We start from the raw sequence: 24,243 nt of genomic DNA, 5'->3' as shown, positions 1-24,243 counted from the left end.
AACATTGAAAAAGTTCGCTGCCAACGTATGGTGCACACTTGAATGCTGTTGGTGGAATGCTTGGCAGTGAGACTTGTGGGCCGGTTTGGAAAGGGTCCCTGCTTTGGGGTGCAAGGTGCCATTTTGCAGCTCTCCTTTCTTCATGGTGCAAGCAGGGGCCATGGTAACTGTTTGCTTATAGCTGACTGGACACTTACCTCTCTCATTGAAGTTTTTTTAAGTACAGATGCAGTGTTGTAATTCTCACAAAACTAATTTCACTACTGGCCTACAGAACAGTGTGTGCATAACATGTGAAGTAATCAAGGAAATTAAAAGCCTGGCATATTTAGGCATTTTGATCTCTCGTGGAGTCACCTATGTGTGTGTCACATGCGGCAGACTGACTTCAGGCTTACAAACTCTGGGGCCGCATTTTTATCTGATGTGGTGTCACAACATACATTATCATGATGCAAGAGATGGCTAGATATTGGTGCTATATGTATTGCGTGCACCGTACAGAAAGGCGGTGGGGTAGATGGAGCGAGCTGAGACGCATGACTGCCTGCTGCACACAAGCATCTAGAGCAGGATGCAAAGTGAAAGTAAGGAAAAAAGCAACCACATAAATAGCAACCACAGTGTGGGCTGCAGCGAGAAAGATGAGACAGAAAACCCAGCTCACATAATCCTGTTAGCAAATGGCTGTTCTATGCTCTTTCTTCAGCTGAGGTTATGCATAGTGCAGAAAGTGCTGTTCCAAATATTTTCTCTGTGGAAGGTGTTTTATCCACATTTTTTCATGTAACATATATTTGGAGACACCAGCATGCTCACATGCCTTTTTTTTTTAGGGGCACTTCTCCTAAGACGAACGAACGACGATATGAACAGTTTTTCTGGTCCCTTCAAGTTCACCTTAAATGCAGTCTACTGCATATTTTTTTTTTTGCTGTTGTTTTGCTGCTCTTGCTGAGCCTCTGGTTTGTTGGAATTCCTGAAGCATGAAAGGGCACGCTGTTGCACGCAGGAAAGGCAGGCGGCAAGGATTCTTCTGTCGCCGAGCTTCCAGCGGTAGCAAGTACAGAGAGCACTCCACGGCGTCGTGCCGCCAAGGGTCGCCTGCCAGCCAAGAATGGTAGGGGCGGTGCACGAAGCATTCTGCGTGAAATGCCTGCTGCCAACGGCCAGTCTCCCAGGGAAGGGGATGAACCCCACTGCACCCTTGCCGGCTGTGATTCCAAGGGTCAGTGGTATTCTTAGTTGATGTGTGCACTTTGTGTAGGTGATGGTATGCTAGTACCGTGTACAGTGGTTAAACGTGTTTGAAGCCATAGCAAACAGTCAAAGCATTTGGTTCCGTGAAACATGTCGTGCACAATGATTCGATGGTTTTTTTCCCTGTCCCTCATTGACATGAGTGGCTGAGCAGCGAAAAATTTCTTTGTGAAGCTTTTTAGAGATAGAATTGCCTCTATTTTTAACATGAGAATGTCCTGTGTGCTTGTAGTGTTATGGAATTTTGAAATGCACCCATTGTAGTCGATGGCTGGTGCAGGGGACCATAAAGCAATCTGCAGCATCAGGCTGACATCATTCAGTTTATTTTTTGTTTGGAATTATGTCCACCGTAGGCAATAATAAAATATCTATTCGTCCAATTGGACTTTATAACTACTACTTACTGTGGCATGTAGCTGGCTTTTTTTTTAATTGAACACTGTTTCCTGCAACAGGATTCTCTCTCCATAGTTGAAAGGGATGCTAGGATTTTCTGCAAACCCTGTGACATGGTACTTATTTGCAGTGCATATGAGGTGCTTTTTTTAACACTAAGCCCCGAGAATACTGAGGCTGCCATTATTGCCGTTTGTGAAGTATTTGTACTATGCTGCAGCACAGAATTGAAAACTTATTCCTGTGCTCAGCATCATAGTGCAGCTGAGATGCTTTGATCAGCATAATTTAAAACATGAAATGCCAACTAATTGGAACAAGGAGATAAAGATCAACTACAAGCACTAGTTTTGACCACCACTGGGTTCTTCGCTTTCTGATCTGATCTTGAGCATTGCAAAATATAAAAATAAAGCTACTAGTCGCATTTTGGCCTGCTTTAACTACTGTGGTGTATATATCTATGATTAGGGGTTAACCCTTTTGCTGTCATGAACGTACTAGTACGTTCCGGTACGTACCGACATACCGGTACGCTCTCTATCATGCATTCAAAACTTCGCTACTGTGCGCGAAGCTGGTACACTTGGACAGGCTGAGCCATCTGTCAAATTTTTCTACAAGTTTGTATTTTCGCCCCGCGTTGTGTTGGTACGTATTTACTGAAGAGTATGGAGCGACCGCGCCCACCCCTGCCACCTTCTTTAATGGGGGTGCAGTCGCTTCGCGCACGCTACTCTATCGCGCTAAGGGATCATGTGGCGCTCGTTTCGCGGCACGTGCGTTCGGCTACGGGTTCAAGGGTTGTTCTGCTATCTGCCGCAGGTTTTCAGGTTTTTATTTTTATTCTGTTGGCGTGTCTGCTATGACGCGTCACGTTCAGGGGCTCGCGCCGTTGCCTCTCCAATAGGTCGACACATGACTCGATCGCTGCTTTCGCTCTTTTTGCCGCTTCCTTGCTTGCAGCTAGCAGCAGCAAAGGAGGTTGTTCTAGCCTCTTTCAATCTCCTTCTGTCATCTTGATTTTGCAACGTGCCATATATCTTCATTGTGCGGGCCACTGAAAGTGCACCCTCCGTGCGTGCAGTTACTTTCGGATGGCTGACCGCGCAGGACTTTCGACTGCATACCGGAGCGATGGCTCTTTTTATTATAAATACAAGTTGAGCTCGCATTCAGTCTCTCAAGAAGTATTAAGCAGTTTTTTTTCTTATCTTCATTTATCTAATCTATAATCAGGCTAATAATGATGATGATGTTAATTAACACCTGCAGAACACTGAAATGTGCATGTTCTGTTGACTATGTTATTTGTATAGCAATCATAATAAAAAATAAATCGCTATGCTCGTTCCCCAAAACTAAGCCGACACTGGGGGTGCGTCACGGACAGAAACGCCCGACAGCGAAAGGGTTAAAGGATTGTACGTGGGTTTTTTAGTCAAAGTTACTCTGAGAGATGCGTCATGGAACAAGTTGAGGGATGTACTTTGCTTGGTATAGGTAGTTTGGTATTCCATGAGGTGTATGAGTCATTTTGTGGGCCATCATCATTTTCCCAGGACACCTGAGTGGCAGGTTTCCATCGCACGCCACGCTGGAGTGCTGTCCGCTGTACCACAGCACCACGGCTGCCGACTGTGAGGTATGTGCCGGTCGTGCATGCCTCCCTGCTGTGGGCCTCTTGAAGGAATGGTTAACACACCAGCTATGTTAACATATTAACAGTTACAGCATGGTGTCAGTCTCGCTTGTACGCAAAAATGGATAATTTGTAATCGAAGGCTAGATGCATAGGTGTTCAGTTTTGTATAGTCCCTGTGTTGAATGCAGAGCAATCTTATTCTCTAATTGCACTGTGTGCGAAATGGTGAAAAGTTTATTGTTTGTCATGGTTTTATTAGTACATGGAGTATGTTGTAAGCAGGCGTCTTTTTTTGCGTGCTAAGCCGAGGTGTTGGTTACATTTGTATGTACAAACCAAGCACAGGATGAATACCTTTTCTCCAGGGTAGTGTCCTGTAGCAGAGACTAGTTCCGGAATTTGTTAGAGAATGTGAAAATGCTAATATGTTCTTCTGGCCATTTCAGAATTCTTAGAAGGCACGCAATGTCACAGTAAGTTCGATGCTTGAAGCTAAAGCTTCTGAAAGCAGTGTACATAATAAGAGAGAGGTGTATAGATTGGCGTAATTCTTTTTTTCTTTCTGTGTTACTTGCCTTAATGCCAAGGCATATATCAACACGTCACCTTTCGTTCCCAGCTTTTATGATTGCTCATCATTTCCATTGTTCCCAAGTAGATGCAGTGTACTAGTAATGACATTTGGTCTTGTAGCTATTTGCATGGTGCAGAAAGTACAGTCAAACCTTGATATAACAAACACGCATATAACGAATTATTAAATATTTTGAACTCTTCCGAAATATGTTTGTCAAACGCATGTATTTTTAACTTCCCATAGCGAACATGGTGCGGCATAATAGGGATATAACGAATCTCGCGACGCTAAGCACTACCTCACTTTAATAGCAGGAGGTAGGCTTCGTTGCACTGCAAGTGTGTTGTGCAGCGCAGCAAACGTTCTGGACTGACCTCGCATTTGCTGACAGCGCCACAGATGCCACGTCGACATCGAGAGTTGACAGCCAAAGAAATTGTTCGCATCTCACAATCGCTGACAATGCCGCTTCAGCAGTGGCGGCAGCGGCGCAATCGAATGTTGTTTTTGCCCTTTTGCGTCTTTTGCGTTTTAGCGTTAGTAGCGGCGTCAGGCGTGGCCGTCTTAGCGGTCTGTGGAGGCTGTGTTAGTGGTCGTGTCGAGTCTGCTGCGTGGGTGTGCGTAGGGCTGTGATAGCGGTGGAACGTGAAAAAGAGCAGCACTGACGTTAAAGACCAAGCTCGAGATAAAATCAGGGCCTTCTAGGCAGTTTACAAGAGGAGACTGATTGACACTCTTCTCGTGAAGCTTTGTATAAAGCAGGACTTGAAGATCGACTTGCTGGGAGCATTAAAGCGGCATGGGACAGCGTGAAAGGCGAAACGATTGCCAACTGCTTTCGGCATGCAGGCTTTGTTCCAGCAGAGGCCCGTGCATCGAGTGACGATGGGGACGATCCCGACGGAGCAGAGCTCTGCGAGCTCGATGAGGCCTGGAACGATTTTTCCCGTCATGTTGGTGACATGCCCGCAACAATGACTGTAGAAGACTTTGTAGGCCCGTGCATCAAGTGACGATGGGGACGATCCCGACGAAGCAGAGCTCTGCGAGCTTGATGAGGCCTGGAACGATTTTTCCCGTCATGTTGGTGACATGCCCGCAACAATGACTGTAGAAGACTTTGTAGGGGCGATGACACTGAGCCAACCATGACTGTACTGACGGACGCCGAAATCGCTGCGGAAGTCTCTGAACATCCCGCAGACGCGGTTTAGGCTGACCCTGCAGACGATGAGAACATTCAGACTTCACAAGAAGCGCTTTCTGCATTAGATCTACTGCAGTGCTATTGAGGGCAGTGGGTTTGCCCTTGTTGAGTGTTCGCAAACAGGGCGTGATACGGAACGTGATCAACACAGAAAAGCAGGCCGCGATAACACAGTTCTGTGCGCGTAAATAAATGGATGTGACCCAAGTAAGCCCCCTCTCAGTTGCTGTGCCTTCTCTGATTGAATTTTGCTGCTCTTGCATGTATTTTCTACAAAATTTTATATCACAAATTATGGATATAGCGAACAATTTTTTAATTTTTTAACTGTTCGTTATAACGAGGTTGCACCGTACTACATTTACATGCATGGAACAGTTTTTTTTCCTATCGGAGCATTGGTTCCAGATCGCACCTTGCATCATATCTCGAAGCGTTTTAAGAACATAACGCACTTTTTTCCCCTTGGTGCTCAAGATTAGAGGTGCGCAAAATTTCGGCCCAAGCCTGGTCCGGGCCATATGCTACTGACCCAAGTGCGGGCTGGCCCGACACTGAAAGGGCATGAGCCTGGCCTGACCCGGTCCAGTGCTGGACCCCTCCCGGCCTGACAGGCTATAATTGTAGTTGAAGCGGTGGTATAGAAAGATATAATTTGAGGATGATGAATTTATCTAAGATTTTGAAATGTTGAGTTCTCATGTTTAAGATGACAAATTTGTGGAATATATAGAGGCACAGCACATACATAGAATTATTGTAACAAGTGATGCATTGATGAAGGCTTGAGGCATTTACGGTGTTCCTGGATCCAGTAGCGCTGAAGTTTCTTTCAGTGCCCTAACTTGTGGTTGAAATGATTACCACCTTCTTAGCAAGGAAAGCAATTTTTTGGTAAGCAGCACTTGTTTTCTTCTAAAGTGCGCTAGCTCTAAATCTGAACAAGGAATTGATTTTGTTGCCAAGTGCTCAGTGAGCTCATCTGTCTCACTGAGAGCCTTCCACGCGTGCTTTTCACGGTGCCGGAAGAGCGCTTCCACATTGTCTGCGCCGAGAAACAAGAGGAAATTCAACCACCGCGGATGCTTTCAGCTATGTCACACTTCAACTGAGACCAAGTCGAGGCAGGAGCAAGCCACAACAAGAGCAAGCCACAACAAATCTAAAAATAATACCTAACCTAAAAATAATACCTAAAAATAATACCTAAAAATAATACCTAATCGGTAACGCCAGCACAGATGTGCTGGCGTTACCGAAGCAGAGCTGTGAAACATGAAACTCAATAGCTCACAAGGGCCCCCTCTGTTCGGTCATTGAGGGTTATGATGAGGAGGAATGGAGGAAAGGCATGTCGACACCAGGATATAACTCAAAAGCTCTCGCGTGAGAACGCGGGAAAGTGCTGTGCATTCTAGACTCCTATTGCACCATGGCCATATTTGCGCTTCGCAAAAGTTGCATGTGCTCGGTATTGGGGTATCCAGCTTGGCCCGGCCCGCCCGAAGCACGTATACCTTGCAAAGGTATACATATTTGTTTTGGGCTTCTATACCGTGCAAAGGTCATTGCAAAAGGTGCTTAAAACTTGACACCCTATTAACTTTGCCAAGAGGGTCACGCTCCCTCCCTCCCTTCTCATAGGTGATCTGTTCAACATAGTCGTTATCGGGGCACCTGCAAGCATCTTGGCAAGTTGCTCAAGGTCACAGGGTCAGCACTGCATGCAGTGACGAGGGCGGAACTGAGGAGCCTGCTACAAATATATATAAAAAAAGTAAATTCTTAATAACAGAAGCAGGAAAGGAGGTTCATTATGAAAACATAAAGTACTGAAACATTAGCTATAAGTGGTTTCTTAACTGCGACTATTATTCCCGCCCCCTCCCTAGCACTTTTTCACTGCCTCTTGGAGGGGGGAAGTTCGAAACAAGGCAAGCTTTGAATATATTTTTGCGGTCGTATTATCTGAACCCATGTGAAGATGCGACTGTACAGTTGAACGATCCAAAGTTCTTAGTAAGTGGATGGCTCCCATTTCAGCCAAAAAAAAATGCAAAGGCCCGCAAAATTAAGTAGCTTATGGGCACCGTTTTCTTGCAGCAGACACTACCTTTCCACTTCCCAGAGACAGCTAGCATGATCATATTCTCGTGGCCAAAGTACTTTCTGGGTACAAGCCGCATTATGAATGCAATAATATGATTGAAGCAGTCATGGTATCTGGTGACCGGTTGCCATCCGCATCTTCAATTTTCTGCTTAGAAGCAATGGTGGTGCTACCATAGGGCATTGTGCGCGGCATGTACTACATGTCTGCTGCCTTTGCACCGCCTCCACACTGCAGCAGCACAGAAGGGGCAGATCCGACTCGACCGGCGATGTACGCTTTGGGCTTTATGGCCAAGGAAGGTTTACCTCAGAAATGGTATCCAGACATTGTATCGGTGGAGGCGGTCGATCACTGGCCATGTGCAGCAGTTTCTCCTTCAACTCTGCATCTTTCTCTCTCACACTTACCACTCTTTTTTCTTCTACATTAGGCACTTTACTCAACTGGGTTGCACCGATGGCCTTGTAACCTGTTTATGCGACGAGGGTCGACAGGCTGTTTGGCAGTGGGGTATGGCCCCTGTGGGATGCTTTTAATGGAGGTTTGCATGGGCCGAAATTTGGAGCCCGAGCCCTGCCCTGGCCGTAGGCTGCAGGCCGAGTCCGACCTAGCCCTGTGCTCGGGCTGAAGGCCCAGGCCCGGCCTGACTTGCTGTATTTGCAGTTGAAGCAGAAAGAATATCATTTGAGCTTATTAAAGGTCTTGAAATATTTATTTCTCACATTTAAGGTGACAAATTTGTCGAATATATAGAGATGCAGCACATACACAGGACTATCATCCTAATTATTCTGCAAAAACAAAAAGCTACGCATTGGTGAAGACTTGAGGCATTTTCGGCACTCCTGGATGATTAATCTGGCAGCGTTGAAGTTTCTTTTGCTGCTTTAACTTGTGGCTGGAATGTGTCCTTAGCAAGGGGAGCAAATTTTGGGTACAAAGCTTCCTTGCTCCTCCAAAAGATAGCTAGCTCACACTGTAAGCAGGGGGCTGATTCTGTGACCAAGAAATCGACGAGCTCATCTCGCTCACCGGTCGTCGTTTGCGGCGTCGGTAAGGCACCGCCACTGCATTGCATTTTTCTAGAAACCAGGAAACTCGTAATGACCATGGACGTTTTGACTGGATACGTGCTATGTCCCGTTTCTGTCGAGGCTATGTCAAAACCAGGAGGAAGCCGCAACGTAAATACGCTCGAGAGGCGACAGCATGGCGTGAATCTCGCAACAGATATCTAAACATCTGCGCCGGTGTGACCGAAGTGGGATCCACGCCCACAAGTGGCCCTTCTGTTCGGCCGTTGACAGCTAGCAAAGATCCGTTCATGGTGAGGGTGCATGGAGGAAATGTGGATCGACGTCACTAGAAAACTCGGACGCTGTCGCTTGGGGAGGACGCAAAAAAAAAACACTTATTGCTCTGCATATGAGATGCCTAGCGCACTGTGGCCATATTCGCTCTTTCGCTAAAGTTGTGTGTACTCTCAATCAGTGTATCTGGCTCGGCCTGTGGGCTGGGCCGGGCACGGGCTGTTGGGCAGAGGCTTTTGGGCCGGCTCAAGCCCGGGCACGCCTCTAGCTCTGCTCGTTACAGCCGAGTGGTGCGACCACAGTTGCTCGCTTTATCCGTGAGGCAGTGCCATAGCCCTAATACATATTTTGGCGATAGCTGTCCCTCGTTCACAATAAACGAGCGTTTGTTGTAACTGCGTCCATTATAAGTAGGCTCGACTGTATTAGCTGAATGAAAATGCATTGCCTCTGTAGGAAGTCGGGCAGGAATGAAAAAAAAAAATAAAAAATTCACATTATGCACATAGCACGCGATGGCTGAGAAAGCATATATAGTCAAGTCCTATTGCCCTAACCTGAATAAATTGAAGTGCGTCTTATATATCAATTCTTTTGTTAAAAGCCTCAAAATATAAAAGGTGCGTCCTATAAACCGGAAAAGACGGTAGTTAGGTAACTGAATTTGTTACTTTAGAACAGTAAATCTGCCACACCACATTAAACACATCTGATGCATCTGTTCTGTGCATCTGACTCAAAAGAAATTACTAAAATTTGTAAGCATTTTAGTGTTCTGGCAGTGGCAGATATGTCACTAGCATCAGCGGATAATTCTAGGTTGATAAGCTTCCCTGCGTTTTTGGGGTATGGCAGCTGTGGTAGTGTTAATGTGACATTGGGGCAGCTATGCCGTGATTGATTTATGCATTCGGTTCATTGATTTGTGCATTATGTGATATATTCGTACTCGGGCTTTGTCCCACGCAGGAGCAGTACAAGGCAAGAACCAAGAAGAAGGCAGAGCGCCATCAGCAGATTGGCCGGTTGTCACTTAAGAAGCCTGTGAGTATCGAGTGTTTCACAGTTTGCCTGATCCTTGAAGGGAAGGTAAGAGTAGGAAGTGGAGGGTGGAACAGTGCTGTAGGGACCTCTCCTTTTATGAATTAATTAATAAATTTTAGAGGCTTTCAGCTCTCAGGTCAGCGTTCTTCTTCAAACTGTGTCTCGCACCGAAGCATTCTTTGATGATTGTCTGTCTTCATCCCAACATATTTCGAGACAGCATTGAAGCAACTCAATGTTATTGCTTCCAGGAAAAAGAAGGGGCGATTTTGCACCTTTACTTTAACTCGGCGCAAATAATGAATGTATGTTGTGTCAACTTTTCGTAAAAAAATTGTCTGAAACAAATCACTTCCACAATCATGTCGCTGTGTTACTCAGCAGATAAAGATATCACTTTTCAATTTTAGGTGAAGCCTGGCTTTTCTCTACAGTCATTTTTCAAAGAACCTGTGCACATCCTGGTTAGATCCAGTTCTTTACCAAAAGCTGCCGTCTTAAAATGTAGTTTGCCAGCATAAAAAGCTAGCAAACTAGCAGCTGGCATCACCAGTTTGAGAAAGCTATTATTTCCAGTGAATTCTTGATGACTAAATGCATGTTTTTAATACTTGTGCAGAGATGGGTAGAAAAATGAGAGGCTCGTTGTGGCATAGCGCGTATAAAGGAAGCCAACAGTCGCCAAAACCAACGAAAGTGCGTTGACATCTACTTCCTTTCTTATTTTTTTAACTTTTTGTGTTATCGGTGGTAAATTAGTAGTGTAACCACTTTGTGCCTTCAAGGTAATCATTTAGAATGTAGAAAAAAAGAAGAACCGCATGGCCACTAGTGCAATTTGAGTTTATGACCTTCATGTGTTGTGTACATTGCTGTCTCAGTGGTTAGAGTCATTGACTGCTGAATCTAAGGACGTGGGATTCAATCCTGGCCGCGGCGGCCGCGTTAAGATGGAGGCGAAAAGCAAGGTGCCCATATTCTGTGTAGTGTCAATGCATGCTAAAGAACGCCAAGCGGTCGAAATTTCCAGAGCCGTCCACCGCAGTGTTCCCCATAGCTTGAGTCGCTTCGAGGTGTCGGACGCTGGAAGCATGCACTGGTGTCACATTTGTTCACGGTAGTGTTCACGGCACGTCCCATATTACCGCAAGTGCCACATGGGGCTTGATCTAACGGTGAAGTAGACAGATGTGTGAGAAACCCCCGTTGGGCTACTTTGGGACCAAAACTGCCAAAATGAGGCCCTCATGAAGCTATTCAGGAGACAAGGGTAGGGAAACTAAGGGCTTGCTTCATGTTTCTTTAACATTCGTTGTTAAATCTGGACATTCATCTCGGGGTGATATATATGCGTTTTGTGAATTGTGTTTGTCAGATGTGATAGCTGCTACAATGAAGTTACAAGAAAAAGATACAATGTGGCATAGGCATCATCCGTAGCCTATTTTTGAAAAGTAAAGTATTTTGTTTCTTAGGAAAATGAGGGCAAAAGAACAACTTGAATTGTAATGGGGTTTGAAAAAAGAAAAATATAAATGTGCTTCCAATGTCTATCTAAAATGTAGCATGTGATTTCTACCGTCCCAAATTTCGAAAAGTCTAAAGCTGGAATACGTATAGAGGGCCCAAAGTGTAAACCGCGGAGCTTCAAGAAGAGGGCAAGTCACAGAATTTTATTGTCAGGGCAGCTACCACTTTCAAGCGCATACTGTTAAGGGGGGACCCGGGTCTTTGCAGCCGAAAATCGGTCAGAAAATCGGATTTTCAATCTTCTCGTTTTCGCGATTCTGGGATCTTTCCGCAGCTATCTCCGAAGTTTCGTTGAAAAATATCGCCTAATTTGCGTGTTACAGCGTTCCAAAGACGAGAATCTGCGCGTATGGCCCTTTAAACTGAGGTCAAATCGCGCTGAATTTCGATCTCCCGCAGTTCGAGAAATACGCGATCTGCGGGCATAACCTTGATGTCGTTCGAAAGATCGCGATTCAAGGCATTTCAATATCTCGGTTGGTGACCATATGCGAGCCCACCGAAGCGGAAAACAAAGGAATAAAATTGCGTGAAACACGCCCTGCTATTGGACTTCCATCGCACGTGAGCAAGAGGCGAGCTTTGGTTGGCTGGCGGCGTCGACTGCTCGCGGTACGGCGCCATTTTGAAAAGGTCTCTCCTTTAGGCCTAGCGCCGTTCCCTCATCGTAACCACAACGCGAAATGCGCAATATTGAGATTCACGCTTCGTTGTTAGCCTAAACAAAGTAGCGAGAGGAGATAAACGCACCGGGGATGCTGCATCGCCGCATCTGGTTATCTGCAATCAATGATGAAGCGCCGACGCTCCGCGTCGAGTCCGCGATGGCCTGATAACGGCGTAGCATAGCCGGTCGTGCTCAGTGCGATAGCGAGGAGCGGCACGATCTGCCGCGTACGGAACCGTGAGGGTGCAGATGAGCAAGTGCAGCTTTCAACGCGGGATAGATCGCCCTGTGAGGCAGTGCCGCGACCAGCCGCAGTGGCAGTCGCAAAGCAGCGTCCCGCGACACGCGGAACATAGAAAAGATTGCGCGGAATCCCAAATCTTGTCGAAATAAACTTTCTTCTGAATGCTACGCGGTGCAAGACGAGCAGCGGTCGCTTATCACTAGTTGCAGGCCTACTGCGTTTATACTGCATGAACGTGAGAATCGCGATCGCGCGCCAGCACTTGGCACTAACTTTTGCAGAGGTCACGATGCAAACACACTCGTCTTGGTGGCGGCCTCCGGACCATGCGTTCCGTTCGCCGGAAATTTCATTCGTTGAGGGCGAATTATATCGATGGGAAATGATGCATTGGCATCAGAAGCTAGTCAGAACCAACTTTAATGAGTTACTGTTAGCTTTGGTGCTTCAAAAATTTGTCAACACGTTTTTCCTCAATTTCTAAAAATCAAAATATTGAGGACGGTACATGTTTGGAGGTACGATATCTCTGGTACTACTTATGATATTGCTATAATTCCTTTTGCACCAGAAAGGTAAACTCATGTACAGTGCAAAAATATAAATGAATTTGTAGTACTTAATGTGGAAAGTTTTTAAAAATTTCATGTTTTCTGGAGTGTCAAGGTGGCTTTTTGGTCTGTGAACTTTGACAAGCTGTAACTTTGGTTAAAATGGAACCAGGACATTCAATCTTGATTTTTGCATTCTCTGTGTGTTCTAAATTGATTTAATACGTCAGGTTTTATTATAGCTCCTGTAGTTTTACTGACAGCTCACCTCCAAACAAAGAACATAAAGTGCTCAATATCTTCAGAACTAAATGGCTTACATAAAATTAATGTGCATATTTGAAATCAGCACAAAAAGCTGCAAACACAGTGCAACATTAATCAAAATCTACCAGTAAATAAAAAATATTGTCTTAAGACCAGGGTCCCCCCTTAAGTCTTTGTAGAGTAAAGTTAGTCTCAGGTTGTCGCCCTTTTTGCTTTTGTTTTGGCAACACACCTTCGTGATACAAAAAGTGCAGTACAGGCTATCCCCATACCAGACATTCATTTTAATGCATAGCACATTTTCCGTGTGTATCCAGCTTTTCCAGCTCAGTGGGGTTACTTTGGTAATTGAACTTTTGGCCCTTAATGGTTGTTGGTTAGGTGGTCAAAATTTCCGTAGCTTCCCACTGTGGTGTCCCTTATAGCGAGTGTTTCTATAGGGCTCAGGACATCAAACCATGAAAACCAAACCAAACAGATTGATCACTTGTGATCAATTGTTCACTTGTAGGCTCTGCAGACTCCTGAGCAGAAGGAGCGCTACCAAAAGCTGTTGGAGCAGCGAAGGGAGAAGCTGTCACCGAGGACTCGTTCCCGGGGAATGCTGTGAGTGGATGTTTACTTTTATGTTAAGGCATAATATATGTGTATATTTAACCAATGGAACCTGCATTGTATTTGTGTGACTCTCACATGTGTACTGGTATAGAAACATTACCCTTTGTTTTTTGCCAGCCTACCAATACAGTGAAAGCTCGTTAATTCAGAACTCGTTAATTCGAAATTTTGGATAATTCGAAATAGTCATCGTGGTCCGGTCCGCAGTGCATAGAAGTCTATGCGCGTAACAGCTCGTTAATTCACTCAAAAATTGGCGCCGCCACCCATAATTCGAACTGCGCGCCGCCAAGCGGCGCTGTTAAAAACCATCGTTGGAAGCTTTCACGGCAGAACGATAGATGGCACAACCATCGGGGCGCCGCTAGAGTGCTGGAACAAGTACTAAACAGTCTTTCCTGCCGCGACTCCTTCGAGGAACGACGTTTTAGTGTTATCGACCACGGTTTCGTGTTGCATTTCGTGAGCCCTCGTTTTGCACGCCGCTTGTTGTGAGCTTGTGTCCGCGAGATGTGTTCGCGTGGGAAATACTGTGCCAAGACGGTGAAGGAGAAAGTGGCTATTTTACGCGAGGTGGATGAACGGAAGGCCAGCAAAGTGGAAATCGCGAAAAAGCACGGGATTCCACCAAGCACGTTGTCGACGTACGTCCGAAATAGGAAGGCCATCGAGGATGCCTATGAAGCCGAAGATTTCGCCAGCAACAGAAAAAGGCTTCGGTTAGCCAAGTATCCGGAAATTGAGACCGCTGTGATCACGTGGGTGAAAGAAATGAGAAGCGCTGACATTCCACTGAGCGGCCCAATTATCATGGCGAAGGCGGCCGATTTCGCCCTGCGCTTGAATGTGGAAGATTTTGTCGCCTCCGAAGGATGGTTTCACCGCTTTAGAGACAGACATAATCTTGTCTTCCGGGTGTTGTCTGGAGAAGCCAAAGAAGTGGATGCAGAAACTTGTGCCACGTGGCGAAGCGGTGCTCTGCAGCAGTACTTAGAAAGCTACTCGGCACATGATATATTCAATGCTGATGAGACGGCTTTGTTTTATAAGCTCCAGCCCGACAGAACAGTAACATTTAAAGGGGACAGCTGCGCTGGCGGCAAGCGAAGCAAAGAGCGGATTACTGTTCTGGTCGCCGATAATATGACCGGGACGGAGAAGGTCCCTCTTTTTGTTGTCGGCAAGGCACATAAGCCTAGATGTTTCAAGAACATTAGGACGCTGCCGACGGAATACTCCGCCAACAGCAAGGCGTGGATGACGGGCGAATTGTTTAAAAAATGGCTCTTGAAATTCGATTGGAGGATGGAGCTAGGGAAGCGTCAAGTTCTCCTCATTGTGGATAACTGCTCGGCACACAAAGTCGACGCCGAGCTGAAAGCCACAAGGCTCGTCTTTTTGCCCGCCAACACGATTGCGGCCTTGCAGCCGATGGATCAGGGGGTGATCAGAAACATCAAATGTTTCTATAGGCACCACATGATCGAGCGCATGACTTTGTGCACTGGAAACCAGAAGACCAGCACCATCACATTGCTCACAGCAATGCACATGTTGGTGCGTGCATGGGAGCAGGTCACGCCGTCCACAATTGCAAACTGCTTCCACCACTGTGGCTTTGCTGCCGGAAGTATGAAAGAAAGTGGCGACGATGGGAGTCCGGAGCCTCTGCCTGCGGCTGTGCGTGCTGTGCTGCAGGACGTCAGTTTTGATGATTACGTTGGAGTAGACAGCGATGCAGCAGTGTGCGGTGCCCTAAGTGATGAGGACATTGTCGCTGAAATTGTTGGGGAGCAGTCTGTCCCAGAAGAGGCAGAAGACGAGGACGACGACGAGGAGCAAGAGCCCGTGCGTCCATCCGCGGCAGAAGTTATGGGAGCGCTGAATGTCGCGCGCCTTTTCTTCAGCTTTGAAGAGGGGGAAGAAGACTCCCTGCGTCGCATTCGCATGCTAGAAGACCGAGTGAGTACGGTAGCCCTCAGAGAGAAGAAGCAGAAGATGGTAACAGACTTTTTTGCTAAATAAATGTTTTTCGTGCCCTCCGGGCATCAAACGCCTTCATTTTTGCTCACTTTCATTAGTTCGAATTTTGGTTAATTCGAACTGGCCTGGCGGCCCCGTGGAATTTGAATTAACGAGCTTTTACTGTACATCTGTTTTATGTCATTTACTAGCTGTTGTGTCTGTCCAGCCAGATTGATTTTGGCATCCTTAATTTCTTTGTGTATTTGTTCCCAGAGCAGAAATAGAACATTGTGTGTGTATGTGTGTGCGGAGGGAGGCCTCTAAGGAGTGAACTTAATTTGGTGATGTCTTAGCTGAAGTAAAGAGGAGGCAGGGGAATTGGATGGTGTGATGAGAAAAATAAAATAATTTGACTGTTTAGATAGTAGGGAGTGCCTGAAGGCAAGGAAGGGAAGCACAGCCAGATGATACCAGGTAAAGAGAGGTAGGGGGGGGGGGGGGGGGGGGCTAAAAGCAATGTTGCCAATTCAAAAATAGAAAGCCTGCAGCAGGAAGTGCTGAAACCCGCTGAAGTCACTAAATTTGAAATTTGCATCAAAAGGGTAATTTTTCCGCATTTTATTCTGTTATTTTATCTATAAGTAATATCACCTGATGTTGTAAATACATATACTTAAAACCAGTTTTTTCTCTTTTAACTAGAAACTTCAGACTACAAATAATTTCATTCTCTGGATTATCCCAGCTGCCTTTGGTCGGTTAAAATTGAGCTTGCAAATTCACACCTTTCTTTCCTGGCTATAAGCTGCCATCTTAAGGTACTTCCACTCTCAAAAAGATGTCATCTGCTTCATCTTCGTTTGCCGACCACTTTGTGGGAAATTGTTCGTTCTTACCACTGGTCCGAGGTGGAATTTGAGCACAACGAAAACATTCATATAATGCCGACCTTTTGGCTTCCATTTGTGAGCAGCTTCTAGTTTGAGAAGCAGTTACCGTAAAAACCCGCATATGATACCAACCCGAGTATAATACGAGGTGTAATTTCGGAAGAGCAAAAACGGAAACAAAAAGTTTTCATTTGCGTATAATATGAGCGAGGAAAGATCAGCAAAAGTATTTATTTGAACTACATTTCACAGTTGCCCTGCGAATCATACATGCTCTGCGCTTTCGCGTCTACCGCAAGCCTGCATCAGAGGTCAAATAGTCTGCGAACCTTCATGTACCGGTGCTGGTTCGCTCTCGTTCGCGCACCGACATGCTTAATCGAAAAGTTTCACGCACCGTGAGAAGAGCAGCTCAATTTGCCCCATCAATCGGGGAAACTACATGATGTCCTCCGGCTGTCCTAAAACCAGTAGCCCACTTCCACCTCAAATGCAGAATGGCAGCGTACGAGCGTCTGGTCATTGTGCGCCATGCTCGCACTTTTTTAGCGTATAGCACCACGTGCAGATGCGCGGCACGTGCACCGAGGAAGTGTTCTCAGATTTGTGGTTTTTGCGATCCTCGCCGTCCGGTATGTGCATTGTCTGCCTTCTAGAGTCATCTCTCAGTAGAAAGTATTTTTGGTACCTCTAAACACGTTCGGTATCCTGTATTTCTCGAAAGCGTGACCGACGCGCTCCATGTGAATGCGGATCAAGTGTCCGCTGTCCGGCTATGGCGGGTATGTCCAGTGTGGCTGCAGAGGCCCATGACAGACCCATGCAAAGTGACCTTTGCCAAGTGATCTTTCTCTACATTGTGCGAGGTGCGGTAAACCTCCTTCCGGTAGCGGGCACCATGGTCGCGAGGGTCACGGGGTCTACTAGTATGGTGAAAACTAAAACATCGAAACAGTCAGCAGATGGCACCGCTAGGTAGCTCTTCCTTTCACTTGAAGCGTGGAAGGTTGGCTAGGATAGGGTCAGTGGCTGGCACAGGATAGGACTAATTGGGGCCTAATAGGGAAGTGGTGTGATAATTATGATTTTTTTACCTTTTCACTTTTCAGTTCTTTGTTGATTAGAGTGCAGCAAACGTTGTTCATTGCTGGCATCGCTGAAGCATTCACAATGCTGACTTTGGGAATTGCTCACGTAGGTGTTGCTTTCTTCCATGCGATAATTAGGAACCCTGACCGTGAGCCTGACTTGAGCAGCTTGACTCCTGTCTATGATCTGGACATGTTCCGGGAAGCCCAAGCCAGAGCAGCTGAGGAAATGGTGAGCATCGAGCAGAGACTTTAATGTTAGAGCTTGCCTTACAGGCTTCTGAATAGCATACCGTACTCTTCTTCCCAAGCTTCATACTTTTCTGCACTGCACATTATACAACACCCACATTTTTTAGTGTTCTAGCTGAAAGGATTTAAGTAGTATGTGTTTACTATGGCTTATTTTTAGCTTTGGGTGCCATTTGCACAAAACTGTAGGTTGCCACAGCTTGACACTACAAATCAGGTGCAGTTTCTGGCAAGCTCTTCAGCTTCTGTAGTGTTGTCAGTGGTAGTGATTCCGGCTGCCTAGGCAACTTTCATTTAACGTTGCTCAATTTGCTGAAATTCAGTTTTAAGATTTACCCCGTAGGAGTAGTGAGGTGCGGGAGACGTACAGTGCCATTCAGTCACCTCAGTTCCTTTGGTGCTTTAAATGCTCAATTAATTAATGCTGCTCGGTTAGAAGCACCTTACTCGTTTCGTTTGCGGCTAGAATGTGATGTGCTGCGCTGTTTACGCCGTGATGCACACTGCCCCTCTTTTACTATTATTTTCTTTGTGGACTGTCAGAGCTTAGCTTTATGCTAATTGTTACTGCTTTGGTACGGTGTGTCTTAGTGAGAGCTTGCCATCTACTTGGAGGCTCTTGCACAATACGAAAATGCACCTTTTTGCAATAAGCGTATGATGTAGAGACACTAGTAACGTGCACAAACACCCATATTTTCTGAGAACATGTGCACAGCGCTTGAGCTTACAGTACTGCCTTTCAGTGTAAAACATCACCTGTGTTTCATGTATCATCATGATTTTGCAGCTGTAACAGTGCTCAATAATTCCTGAGGTGTCAAGTGCATTTATATTGTATTGAGTGCATTTAGCCACTGACTAGCATGGAGTGGTCATTAACCACTCTGGAGGAAACTAGCATGTTTATACAGCAGACTCATGGGCAGCACGCCAAATTACGGTGGCTTACCCGGCAAATTTGGTTACATGTTAACCATTTGCAGAGGTGCTGGTTGTGGCACGTGCTTCTGAAAATCGTTTGCTTTTGTGCCACAGTTGGCTCTCAAACATTCAGCATTACGCAGTCGTGACCATCCTGTGAGCCCTTTAGAAGGCGTCTTGCAGTTTGCGCTCCGAAAATATGCAGTTATCACAAGTTGCTTGTTTTGAGTGTGGTACTAAACCCTCCTTACATGGATACCACTGTAAGGAAGCTGCTCACTGTTTAGGAGCAATTTTTCTTCGATATTCTCGACAACAGGCGTGCAGTACAGCAAAACAGAATTGTCAAAAAATTATTGTCACAGCAGACTGCCATTGCTTATCTTTTTCTTCATTTAAAGTAGCTGTGGCATGAAGCAGTTGCTTTGAGATTTTTTTAAATACCCATTCAGTGATCCTGTAATCAGATAATTTGAACCTTTTTCCAGTTCGTTAAGGTCCTGAATACTACGGTTGCACACTATGTGCTTGTGCTCGCACACTTCGGTTGCTTTCCACTACAGTGACTCTCAATCTGCCCTACCTTGCACTATCTCTTCCCCTCTTTTGTCATGGCGCAGCCCAGGGGCTTAGGCTAGCGGCTGTTACTGTTCACCTCGATTTATGGGCTGTGTCATGCGCAGGAGGTCCAGCGGGCAGCTACGCTGGTGTCGCCACCTCCGTCGCGAGCATCCAGCAGTGGCCATGGCCGGCAGCACCACCACAACCACCATGGCATCCGTGTGCTGGAGATGGGCCGGTACGAGATGGACGTGTGGTACAGCTCGCCTTACCCTGAGGAGTACCAGGCGCTGCCCAAACTCTATCTGTGCCAGTTCTGCCTCAAGTACATGGGAAGCCCCACCATTCTGCGCCGACACACCGTGAGTAGGGCTGGCCTTGCTTTGACCCTGCTCTGGCCTTGTCAGTGAGGTGTGTATGCTTTTATTAGCTGAGCTTACAGACTGTGAGTGACTAGCACGCAAAAAAAAAAGCTTAAAGTAGGACACAATGATCAAGTACAAGAGTAGATATGTGCACCCTTTATGAAAAGTCAAAAAGAGAGAGTGAAGCTCTTTGATGGAGTATAGACACATACATTTTCTGTTTCAATATTTTTGCTTTAATCGATCCCCGATGGTCCAAAACATGGACTGCAACCCGAAAAGCTTCAGCACAGCTTAGTTAATTAATTATTGGGGCATTTATGAAAACCAGTTTCAGTTTCGATCTCTCCGAACATGAGTGCGTGATGATGTCAAAGATGCAAGAATGCCACACGAGCACCCCCTACTGGCAAGACTGGTGATCATGTGGGCACGGAATCTAATGGCGCGTACTGGTAGGGTTTTTCGTCTACTTGCGATCGCACGTGCAAGGAAATATCGTTGCCGAGGCGTGTCCGCGTAGCTTCGGACATCAACATTATTTTCCCGTTGACGCGGATGTTGCCAACATTGCCAGGCACTTTGATTTTGACCTGCTCACCAGCTACTCAATTGTTGAAGCATGAAGCAGCAGCGACGAAAGCTCGGTCGGTTGGCATGCTGGGAATGTCAGCTGGTAAGACATGTTGAACAAAGGAAGGTGCTGCTTCCTCAGCCCTGTTTGTAAGCGCTGTCAGCTAAGCCAGCGTCAGAAAAAGTGCTTTAGTACATTTTTTTTTAGTACTTTAGTACCACCATAGTGCGATCCGCCCGCGCTCAGCCACCATGACCTGCTACATTGCACGGCTACTGTGTACAGGTCCTGTGCTCACGAGCTGATTGGTCCTAAAGCGGTTGGCCTGCATGCTGCCGTCCAAGTATGTGGCGCCTTCTGGTGCCGTCAATGCGATCTGGGCTTGCAAAGCCATAGCCTCTGCTATCTCTAATGTATGGATCGCTGTTCATTCGTGAACGTAACAATCCCTTCTAGAGGACTTTAAATAACGAATAATTTTGCTTGGCCAATACTGGGATGCTCAGGCAGAAGTGATTACAGCAATATGAGTGAGCTTTTTTCCCTCAGCCACCAAATCAAGAAATTTTATTATGAGATGTGCTTTCCAGTAAAGCGATGTGAAATACCAGTGGTTTGTTTTCAACGTTAGCGCGTTCTGATGTGTCTATGTCTGCTGCCGCTTAGATGGGAAATCGGCCCGGCCTAGCAACATCTAGGGCATGCGGGTCGCAGCTCAGTTCTGCACTGTTGCTGAAAGCTCCGCATGTGTGCAGGCATGGCATTATTGTCTGAGTATAATATGTCAGTCATCATGTACAGTAGGTTCAAGTTGTATGATTTCAGCGTGAAGTGAAACGGCCAAATCCTAAATTCTGCTTTTCCTTTGCGAGGTTTGCGCGCACAAAGTATACCTAAGCCTTGCGTTCACTAAACACAACCACAAAATCAGCGCCAGGTGAACTAATTGTAACATGCACCAACACAGACAGCGTGAAAGGCGATCGAGTCAAGCGAGCAGAAGCGCAGAAGTTACCAAAGATGCGCAATCTACACAGACATGGCAAGCTATCCTGTGCCGTCGCTTTTTTTTGCTCTGATGACTCTGCGTCACAGCTCTTCGATGACGTCATGATGTTTACCAATGTACACTTTTTCATCATGAAGATGTCACTCTCGATAGGTTTTGAAAAACGAGATCTTTGCCTGGCTTGTAATTAAAATCAAGTTAAAATGTCTTCGGGGCGATGTGAGAGGTTGGGATAGCTTGGGGAGCATCTCTGTATAACCAGGAAGGCAGTTGTATTCCTTTTGGTGTTTCGGAAATTGGTGTCTATACTCCTGTAATGAAAAAGCAGACAATTGAGCCATCAATTCAATCTGCTAATTTGCTGCTCTGCTTGAGGAAAGGATTTGGGAGGGGAAAGATGGAAGGGCAGAGATGCAGGGAATGGTTAAGGCTTAAAAAAGAAAAGTATAGACAAACAAATGTGATTGGGGAGTTTGAGTTGAGATGCAATAAAGTGGCGTGCTAGAGAGGAAAAAAAAAATAAAAGGGTTGAAATGCTACGTTCTACATGAAAAGTCAACATCACACAGCTCACACAGATCACTCGGCAGATCAAGCTGAAGGTTTAGACGTGATGATTAGATAATGATGAGATAATTCAATGGCTACTGGCTTAGCACGAGCGCTCTTTCCTGTGCCATGGCCTGCTTCGTCTCGTTTTTGTCGGTCACAATATTTTTAAAATGCTCTGATCTACGTGTGTCCTCTCACCCGTGAGTGTAAACTGAAATCCTCAGTGACATGATATTCTGCTATCATTGCATCATGTTTTGAAATGCACGCTTTTTTTTTTGTATTTAACTAGCCATTCAAGGGGTGGCTGTTATGGAATAGTAGTGGTAGTAATCATTGCAATTGCATTTGGTGGTTTAGCAGGAACTGGGATAGTCACTAAACACTACGCAGTTCAGTAATGTAGCATTACTTCACTTGCTTTATTATGACTGTGAAAAACGAATTGTGTGACTGTTTGTTTCTTCTTTTTTTTTTTAGACATTCTGCTTTTAGCTGTTTTATTTGAGTCTTACAAATAGTACGGCCTTTACCCTGTACTAATTTAACTTGTGCTGGAATTCAAGTAAAACTCATTTCTTTTTGTGGTAATCTCAAAAAGATCAGCACAGGTCTTACACATTCTGTATAAAAGTAGCACTTGGTAGGACCTCTGCTGGGAGCAGGGTTTTTGCTGAGGGGGACCGCGATTAAATTGATCCGTAGTCCTGCCACATGACAGTATATGGCTACATAGAGGCGAAAGGATAGGCAATCCAATTTTCAATCCAGGTGTCTGGAAGTACAGGAAGTATAGTAGTAGGCAGCCGCGGTAGAATTCTGGAGCATTTATAAGCACTTCTAAATGACTTTCTGCAGCAGTTCTTCCCACTCTCTACCTCCCTCCCTCTTTGTTTTCTCTCTCCATTCAGGCCAAGTGTGTGTGGAGGCACCCTCCTGGAGATGAAATCTACCGCAAGGGCAACATCTCCTTCTTTGAAGTGGATGGTGCCAAGAACAAGGTGTGCATTCATTATTATTGATGCAAGCAATGCTATGACACTGGGTGTCTGAAGAAGGGGCTTGCTGCTGGCTTGTGCCCAAGCTCACGTTTTGTGAAATCATAGCACGTATTTGTGTGGTTTAGCGTTCTTCAAAGGGCTACTGAACAGTGGAGTTTCTTCTGGAATTCCTAGTAGTTTCTCTTGAGATGTTGGGAACTAGCATGTTTTTCTATGTACTATAAGACACGCTCCACATATTCAGAGCTTTAAAAAAGAATTTGCTTTATAAGGCACACCCGTCCGTAGGACGCACCGAAATTTATCCATTTATGGCAACAAGACTTAACCATACATGCTTACACGGCCATCACGAAATGCTCTGCGCTTTACGCGGCGTGAAATGATTAAAAAAATAAAAAATGAGGTGACAAGCATGTCCAAAAATGCTCTTGCACAGGTAGAACAGTAATGCTTTGGTTTTACTCGGAGACTTCAAAGGTTCAATAAGTTCATTGATTCTCTTTGCAATTAGAATTTTGATTGTGCCTTGCTCGGGGCATCGGGCGCAGTACACGCAGAAGGTCTAAACCACACGTGCGGTAACCACCAAACAAAGTTAAAAATAACGACTGTAAAAGTCGCCTGTCTTGGCAGTGTGGGCGGGTGATCAGTGTGATTGTCGCAATCATTTGGCGTTTCATGTTATCATTGCTCAGGCCCGTGATACGACCATAGGTATCATAATTGTAGAGGTCCTAATTGCCGTCATTTCACAATAAGGTTCACCTAGAAATATTGTGAAAAACATAAGATGCACCGTTGCATAGGACGCGCTAGCAAAACATTTGTAAAAAAAATTATATAACCATTCTGTACACCAGAAAATATGGCAAACATAGCATACAAGGCCAGACGGAGAGATGCAGAGGGGGTCAGTGGAAGCAGCGGCAGCTGCCTGATCTCCGGGACTTGCAACTCACTGTTGCTGGTTAATGATGAGCTTAAAGGCTTCACTACTCCAGTGTTCTAGGTTTTTGTGGTTAAAAATGGTTGCCGTGCCCAGCGCCAAGACACAGTGAAAGCGAATCAGGGAGGTTTTTAATTCGTTCTGGGTCATCGTTCCGCAAGGTTTGCTGGTGCAGTCAGCACATGTTAAGCTTATACAGTGCTGCTGGGCTGGGATTTTGAAATTTGCCAGCAGTAAATTTTATACCAAAGTCTTCAAGAGAAGGCTGGAAACCCGCCTGAACTTGTTGCTGAGCTGTTATTGAAACTTTGCCAAAAAGCATATAACATTGTAAAGCTTGCTGTTGAAAGGTGATCGAAGTAGCGCCATTGATTGACATCGTGATTGTGAGATGGGGTCACAGAACTGAGAGTAAGCACGTGACCGTCTTGTGACCATAGGTTTTAGTAGTGCTGTCACAGCTGGTGTCTTGCCATGTTTTGAAGAAGTGGCGGCTTTCCACAAGATTTAGATCTTGGGATAGATGTTGTCTCTTGCTTTCCAGGAAAAATGCGCTTCCTTAAACGTTGACTTGCAGATGGGTTCAAGTGAGGGGATGAGGAGGAAGTTGACAGGGAGGCGAGGAGTTAGTGTGGCTACACTACAGTTGTTACTGCAGTGGAGGGGAACAGGTGGTATGAA

General features: G+C 45.7%; 1 protein-coding gene across 3 annotated transcripts in view; it reads left to right on the top strand.

Annotated features, from left to right (window-relative positions):
• LOC146185452 (uncharacterized) overlaps positions 1 to 24,243 on the top strand; it is a 64,393-nt gene that overhangs the window by 23,859 nt on the left and 16,291 nt on the right. For all 3 annotated transcript variants that reach the window (XM_084606396.1, XM_084606394.1, XM_084606395.1), the window contains exons 9-15: positions 1,013 to 1,228; positions 3,222 to 3,304; positions 9,481 to 9,555; positions 13,326 to 13,420; positions 17,514 to 17,607; positions 19,235 to 19,474; positions 22,524 to 22,613. In XM_084606396.1, coding sequence (XP_084462522.1) covers positions 1,013 to 1,228; positions 3,222 to 3,304; positions 9,481 to 9,555; positions 13,326 to 13,420; positions 17,514 to 17,607; positions 19,235 to 19,474; positions 22,524 to 22,613 — 893 coding nt within the window. The remainder of the gene's footprint in view (positions 1 to 1,012; positions 1,229 to 3,221; positions 3,305 to 9,480; positions 9,556 to 13,325; positions 13,421 to 17,513; positions 17,608 to 19,234; positions 19,475 to 22,523; positions 22,614 to 24,243) is intronic.

This window comes from Amblyomma maculatum, chromosome 6 (assembly GCF_055883805.1).
Source record: "Amblyomma maculatum isolate TAMU_Amacu chromosome 6, ASM5588380v1, whole genome shotgun sequence".
NCBI classification, from domain to species: Eukaryota; Metazoa; Arthropoda; class Arachnida; order Ixodida; family Ixodidae; genus Amblyomma; species Amblyomma maculatum.
This window is presented reverse-complemented; position numbering and strand designations above follow the sequence as displayed.